General features: G+C 45.4%; 1 protein-coding gene across 1 annotated transcript in view; it reads left to right on the top strand.

Moving 5' to 3' along the window:
• WDR59 (WD repeat domain 59) overlaps positions 1-6,987 on the top strand; it is a 152,038-nt gene extending 145,051 nt beyond the window's left edge. The window contains exon 26 of the mRNA XM_011976799.1: positions 6,098-6,987. Coding sequence (XP_011832189.1) covers positions 6,098-6,333 — 236 coding nt within the window. The 3' untranslated portion in view covers positions 6,334-6,987. The remainder of the gene's footprint in view (positions 1-6,097) is intronic.
• Positions 6,988-7,369: the final 382 nt, after the last annotated feature.

Raw genomic sequence — 7,369 nt, 5'->3', positions numbered from 1 at the left:
AGTTTCCTGGGAGGCCTTGTGGGCTTCGTGTCCACATATGAAGCAATCTCCTCCCCTTCATAATGACTTATCATACCTAATTTTATTTATTTATTTATTTGAGACAGAGTCTTGCTCTGTCGCCCAGGCTGGAGTGCAGTGGCGCGATCTCGGCTCACTGCAAGCTCCACCTGCCGGGTTCACGCCATTCTCCTGCCTCAGCCTCCCAAGTAGCTGGGACTACAGGCGCCCGCCACCTCGCCCGGCTAATTTTTTTGTATTTTTAGTAGAGACAGGCTTTCACCATGTGAGCCAGGATGGTCTCGATCTCCTGACCTCGGGATCCGCCCGCCTCGGCCTCCCAGAGTGCTGGGATTACAGACGTGAGCCACCATGCCTGGCCATATCATACCTAATTTAAATGAGATTTGAATCTAAATGTGATGTTTTGGGCATGACCTTGGCTGTAAATTTGATCTATCCATGTATATCGTGATAAGGAGGAGGGCAGCTTCTTTTATTTTTTATTTTTTTAATTTGTATAAAATAGAGACAGAGTCTCACTATGTCGTCCATTGTGGTCTCAAATTCTTGGGTTCAAGTGATCCTTCCATCTCAGCCTCCCAGCATGCTGGGATTGGAAGCGTGAGCCGCCACACCCAGCCCCAGCAGACTCACTGAACCTGTATAAATATTTTGTCATGGAAAGAAAAGGCCTTTGTGTGGTACTTACCCATTGTTCTGAGCACTTCTGCAGATGAGGTTAATCAACATATGATATTTCCTATGGAATTATTGTTCTAAGGTTTCCTAATGATTTGGTATCTTGTAGTCTATATTAAGATCTTTTTTGGATTTTTTTTCCTCCTGAAGGTAATTGGAATAAGATACCATTGTCAGAGTGTTTCATTTCAATGTTTATCATGTGTTAAACTGAGGGGTAGAGATGGAGCAAAAAAAAAGGAAAGAATGTTTTCTCCTTTCTAGTAGAAAATAGATCATTAGCCAGAATTAAATTTTTCCATCAGTTGTATTCAGTCCCTGCTAAGTAATTCTTGTTCTAATTATCTTGGAATCTCTACCCATCTGCTTTCACTAAAGTCATCTGCTTCTGAACCAAAAAGTCCTAGAAATCCTGATCCATTCCACAGCCTGACAAGTGTCTCCTGGTGGCAATGGTGTTTGGCTTGTTTGTTTTTTGAGACAGGCTCTCACTCTGTCACCCAGGCTGCAGTGCAGAGGCGTGATCACAGCTCACTGCAGCCTCGACCTGCTGGGCTCAACAACCCTCCCACTACAGTCTCCCAAGTAGCTGGGACCACAGGCATACACCATCATGCCCGGCTAATTTTTTGGAAAATGTTTTTGTAGAGATGGGGTCTCGCCATGTTGCCCAGGCTGGTCTCAAACTCCTGGGCTCAAGTGATACCCCCACCTCGGCCTCGCAAAGTGCTGGGATTACAGGCATGAGAAACTGCTTGTGGCTAATGTCAGCTTATTTGGAAAGTTGGTATTCAGGAATCTCTTCAGTAATATCAGTAGTGAAGAGTACCTTTATTAGTGCCTAAAGAGGCTTTATTTTGACATGTCTTCTATAAGTTTCTATTTATGACCTATTGTTTATAGCAGGTGACTTTAGGCAAGTGTGAGGCAAAAGCAGAAACTGGCAATTGGCAATAATGCGAAATGGCTCTGGCTAGTTTATGATAACAATATCGTATGGAGCAGAGAAACACGTAATCATTTCCTAAGGATTCAGTTAGTGATTCCCCAACACTAAAATATTTTGGACTCTGAGGATATTGACAAATCTCCAGGCTCTTTTAATTCATCCCGTAAAATGTTTGTAAGGTTACTGCCAAACGAAAGGAGTACTCTATTTTCTTTTTAGTTTTGTTTTCTTTTTTCGTGGAGGGAGTGCTGTGGGGGGAACAAGGTCTCTCTCTGTTTCCCAGGCTGGAGTGCAGTGGTGCAGTCTTGGCTCACTGTAACCTCCGCCGCCCAGGTTCAAGCAGTTCTCCTACCTCAGCCTTCCAGGTATTACAGGTGTGCACCGCCACGCCCAGCTAATTTTTATGTTTTTAGTGGAGATGGGTTTTGCCATGTTGGCCAGGCTGGTCTCGAACTCCTGGCCTCAGGTGATCCACCCACCTCGGTCTCCCAGAATGCTGGGATTACAGATGAGAGCCACGGCACCCGGCCAAGTACTGTATTTTCATTTTAAACACAAGTTTAAAAAATAAATTTGTTGAAAGATATGCCAGTCTTTGTAACAGACATGAGTATCCTTCTATTGATCTTGAAAGAAGTTGCGGAAAAATTCCCATTAATAATCTTGCACTTGAGTAAAGTTCCCCAGGGAGGTTGAACTTCCCTATTTGATTTCTCATATTGTGGGTTTAATACATACAAGAGCTTTTACAATAATGCTAAACTATTAAAAGTATAGAGAATGCCAGACATTCCCAGTCATTTCTGGCTTCCCTCCTTCCTATAGTGAGGGAACAAATCTGTAGTGTTGGCCACTTGTCATCTGGAGTGTTCTACATGTAGCCGACATGTGTAGAAGACAGTGAGAGCTTTAGTTTTCCAAATTTGGGAAAAGGCAGTTTGAGAAAGAGTTGTCAGAGGTGATTCGATAGAAGCATAAGTTATTATATGCCTAAAGACAAGACATTGTAACATACTTTGTTCAGAATGATGATATTTAAAATAAACACAGCAGGCGGGATGCAGTGGCTCACGCCTATAGTCCCAGCACTTTGGGAAGCTGAGGCAGGCGGATCACCTGAGGTTAGGAGTTCGAGACCAGCCTAGCCAACATGGTGAAACCCCCTCTCTACTAAAAATACAAAAATTAGCCGGTCATGTTGGCAGGCGCCTGTAATCCCAGCTACTCGGGAGGCTGAGGCAGGAGAATCGCTTGAATCTGTGAGGCAGAGGTTGCAGTGAGCTGAGATCGCACCATTGCACTCCAAACTGGGGGACAAGAGCGAGACTTCATCTCAAAAAAATAAAAATAAAAATAAATAAATAAACACAGCAGCAAATAATTAAGAACCCTAGACTTTCAGAAGTAGATTTTTGTTTAATGTAATTCAAAAGCATGACAAAAAGCACCAGAAATTAACCAGCTGTCAAGTGAGATTATTTTGGTGCTGTAAGGAACCCTCTTATCCTGGCACAGAATCACATTTGACATTTTCTTCATCACTAAACAGTTTTCTTAGGAAGTATTTTTTTCCTCTTAAAGTGTATATCATTTGATTTTGTTTAAAAACGTTAAGATACCTTTGTGTGTTTGTGTGTGCGTGTGTGTGTTTTGAGATGTACGCAAAACCAGCAAATTTAAATATTTTAACTTTAAAATGTACTAACTTTATCAGCACATTCAGTAAGACAATACCCTCACCACATTGATTGATCGTTTTAATAAAACTGGAACATTTCTTTGATGAACTAACAGAACACATCAATTATTTTGAATGTAGATTCATATCTCATACTTGCAAGTGGTATCTGCTTTGCAATTTGTATCTAGTATAGCCCCAGCCTCCCGGAGTCATTCTTCTTCCCTCAGAGACCCAGAGAAAACCTGGAACTGTTGGCGACCGACATTGTTAGTGGATTGTCAGGGAAAATTCTAAAGGCAACCAGATGTGAGACACCTTTCCAGCTCTGTTTGGGGAACACATTCCACATCCCTTTGTACGCCCTAAAGTGGTGAGAGGAGGCGCGCACCAGCAAGGCCCACGGGCGTCTGCCCATCCTTCTCAACGGGTTCGTCTGCTGAGCCATCCCATTGTGTATATACCGGGAAGAGGCAAGGGAGGGCGTCCTGGGGTTTTTGTGTTTTCTGTCTTTGTGAATTTAGATCTCCTTAGAAATTGTCCAGATCCCCCCAAAGATCATTCACTAATTAATGAAATGAAATATTAGTTCAGGGTCTTAAAGTTAACAAGGATCTTGAAAACTATATTTAATCTGATCCACTGTAGAGAAACACAATTATTAATGATACTGTGAGATGACATTTTAATAATTTTACCCAGATAGATATGGAGAATAATTAAGTTTACAGTTATCTCAAGTACCAAAGAACAAACCCTTTTAAACATTAGAATTAAGTTTACCTGAACGCACAATATTTGCATTCTCTTAATGTTAAATGTTGGCCAATAAAACCAGTAATGAAAATTTGAGAGTTTTCAACTAATTAGGCTTTTCATGAGAATATAACCAAAGTTTGTACATAATATAAAAAATTATGCTTAGAGGGAGAAGATGTAGCTATTTTTAAACCAAAATTATCAAACTAGTCTGATTTGTCTCAGGATTTACCTTAATTGGGACTATCATAAAATATGCCCTTAGGTACCACATATCAGAGGAGTTTTTACTGGCGTATTTTTCTAACCACCAGTTGTCATTCAACAGAGCAGCCAGTTCTGCCGGAAGAAAGGACCCTCCCTCTGTTGTAAGAGGGAAGGAGAGGTGGGAGATTGGAAGATGCCTGGTGTAATGATGAGGGGAAGTGAAAGGAGAGGCCGGCAGGTGCAGGAGCGGGGAGAAAAGGCCTGAGGGAGGAGTTTGCGGAATGTGGCGGAGACCCGAAGTCACCATCTCGGGGACAGAGGGGAACACAGGCTCTGTGCAGGGCTAGGTGTTGTGTCTGTTGGTGATCGTGTGTATGAAGTGAGATGCATTTCTTGACCATGGGCCTTTCTGCAGGATTGCTCAGCCTCTTGTGGGCAGGCATGGAATGGGCAGGTGATATGGTTCATCCCGGGTAGAGGTTTTGCCAGGTGGTGCAGGAGATGGGCAAAGGAATTGAAGGCATTTGCAAAACAAGTGATTATTACAAAGTGAGTCCATGTAATTCAGGTTGGCCAAAGGGCAAACTGCAGCTAGAAAGGGGCAGGTGGACCAAAGGGTTAGTGGTGGTGGGTTAGGGACGAGGGCAAAGACCTGAATGGCCGGGTGGGCACAGGGTTAGTGGTGTAGGTTTGGGAGACCTCCAGGATTGTGCTAAGATCTGGGGTAGAGAGAAAATTGAGAGCTGAGAACAAGTCTTCAGTGAGTGGGGGCGTGTCTCCAGAATATCCGCAGATGACACAGAGAAAAAGGGGAAAGGCTAGTGAAGCTGGATGACGTTGGCCTCCAGCAGAAAGGTCATGGTCTGGAGGCGGTGATGGGGCCCAGTGCCCACCCCACTGCCCCTGCAGTCAGAGGACTTAAGTAAGAAATGGCCTTTCATCCAAAGGCCAGCAGAGGCGGGAGGGTCAGTTGATGAGGAGATTATTGCCAGCAGAGTAGATAGAGCAGGTTTCACTCAGGGTAGCCCAGTGGAACCAGTCCTTGCCCGGCGGTGGAGCAGCACCGTGGTGTCCTGACTTGGACCAGTGGCGAGTGGGCAGTAGCAGGCGTTGGTAAAACCAGTCTGCCCTCTGCTGAAGCGTTACTACTGAGTCATTCAGTTCTTTCACCTGTTCAACATCTCCTGCGTGCCAGGCCCTGCCAGCCGTCGGGGTGGGAAGAGGCATCAGATGCAGCTGCCCCCTGCTGTGGGGCACTGGGTTTCCACGTGGGACCCCTGAGAAAATACAGTACTCAACCAGGTGCAGTGGCTCAGAAGGAGTTCTGATTTAAAACAAACAAACAAACAAAAAACAGAAAATGGGCTGGGCACGGTGGCTCACGCCTATAATCCCAGCACTTTGGGAGGCCAAAGCAGGTGGATCACCTGAGGTCAGGAGTTCGAGACCAGCCTGGCCAACATGGCGAAACCCCGTCTCTGCTAAAAATACAAACTTAACCCCAGGGGTGGTGGCAGGCGCCTGTAATTCCAGCTACTCGGGAGGCTGAGGCAGGACACTTGAACCCGGGCTGTGAAGGTTGCAGTGAGCCAAGATTGTACCATTGCACTCGAGCCTGGGCGACAAGAGTGAAACTCTGTCTCAAAAAGAAAAAACCAAAAAAACAGAAAATGCAAACCACTGGTCTAAGAATCTGCCGGAGTCTTAAGAGGAGACGTCCTTCTTCCCAGCAAGCCCCAGTTTCCTTTTTCAGAACTCAACTCATGCTGCCTCTTGTTTTGCCCATCCCTGCCCATTTGCAGAGTTCGGCGTGTACTGCAGCCACTGCCGGAGTGAGGTCCGTGGCACGCAGTGTGCCATCTGCAAAGGCTTCACGTTCCAGTGTGCTATCTGCCATGTGGCTGTGCGGGGATCGTCCAATTTCTGCCTGACCTGTGGGCACGGTGGCCACACCAGCCACATGATGGAGTGGTTTCGGACCCAGGAGGTGTGTCCCACTGGGTGTGGGTGCCACTGCCTGCTTGAAAGCACTTTCTGAACCTACAGACCACGGGTGTTGTCTGAAATCCCAGATGACCCATAAATGCCCCTGACAAGCTGTCTGTCAGGGGAGAGGCTCCAGAACCTCAATTCGTCCCCAGTGAGACGGGAGGATGGTCCCCCCAGGACTGTGCAGTGTCAGCTCTTGGTGGGCCTCTGCCTTCTCTTCTGTTTGGCTACCTGACGTGGATGTCACTGTGGGAAGATGAGGGCAGAAGTGCAGAGCTGAGCTTGTGTGTTGTCTCTGTCGGCTGAGCTGCCAAGGGGGAGGTTTTCATGGAGAACAGCACCTGGCTCCAGGGCCGACGTTACCCTGTAAGATGTTAGCCTTAAACTGCCGAGCGGTGTTCTCCTGATGCCAATGGAGAGACCAGAGTCAGATGGAAAAGACAGTCTCCTGAGCCCGAGGACAGTGGGGTCGGAATTGAATCAACAAATGGGCCTATGGCATTGTGACTTTAGAAGCTGGTACATTTACTGAGCTGATGGACAGTGGCCTTCTAAAATATGACACTTAAATTGTAAATATGCACTGTACTTAAGGATTCTTAAGATGTATTTTTTTGTTTGTTATTTCTCCTCCAGCTGCTATCCCTTGGCTAATAAAATTCTCGTAATTATTTGAAAAAAAAAAAAGAGAGAGAAAGTTAAACAACATTTTGGTGAATCATTTTTTACCCTACTTCTAATTGCAGGTAGCTATTTTGAATAGGACCAAAGTCAGTGCTCTGATTTTTAAAGGAAATGCTGATTTACTTTTGTCATCTGACAGGAGAAAATAGAATTTGACATTTAAGGTTTTTCCCAACCCCAAGAGTCTTCTTATTTCTTCTAGCAGGAGGAGGACGAGATTGCTGTGCAGCATGGATAGAAAAGTCTCCCTTGGCCAGGCACAGTGCTTCACGCCTGTAATCCCAACACTTCAGGAGGCAAAAGTGGGAGGATCACCTGAGCTCAGGAGTTGGAGACCAGCCTGGGCAACATAGGAGATCCCGTCTCTGCAAAAAATTTAAAACATAGGCTGAGTGCGGTGG

This window comes from Mandrillus leucophaeus, unplaced genomic scaffold (genome assembly GCF_000951045.1).
Source record: "Mandrillus leucophaeus isolate KB7577 unplaced genomic scaffold, Mleu.le_1.0 Scaffold17, whole genome shotgun sequence".
In the NCBI taxonomy this organism is placed as follows: domain Eukaryota; kingdom Metazoa; phylum Chordata; class Mammalia; order Primates; family Cercopithecidae; genus Mandrillus; species Mandrillus leucophaeus.
The sequence above is the reverse complement of the archived record's forward strand: the minus strand, read 5'-3'. Positions and strand labels throughout refer to the sequence as shown.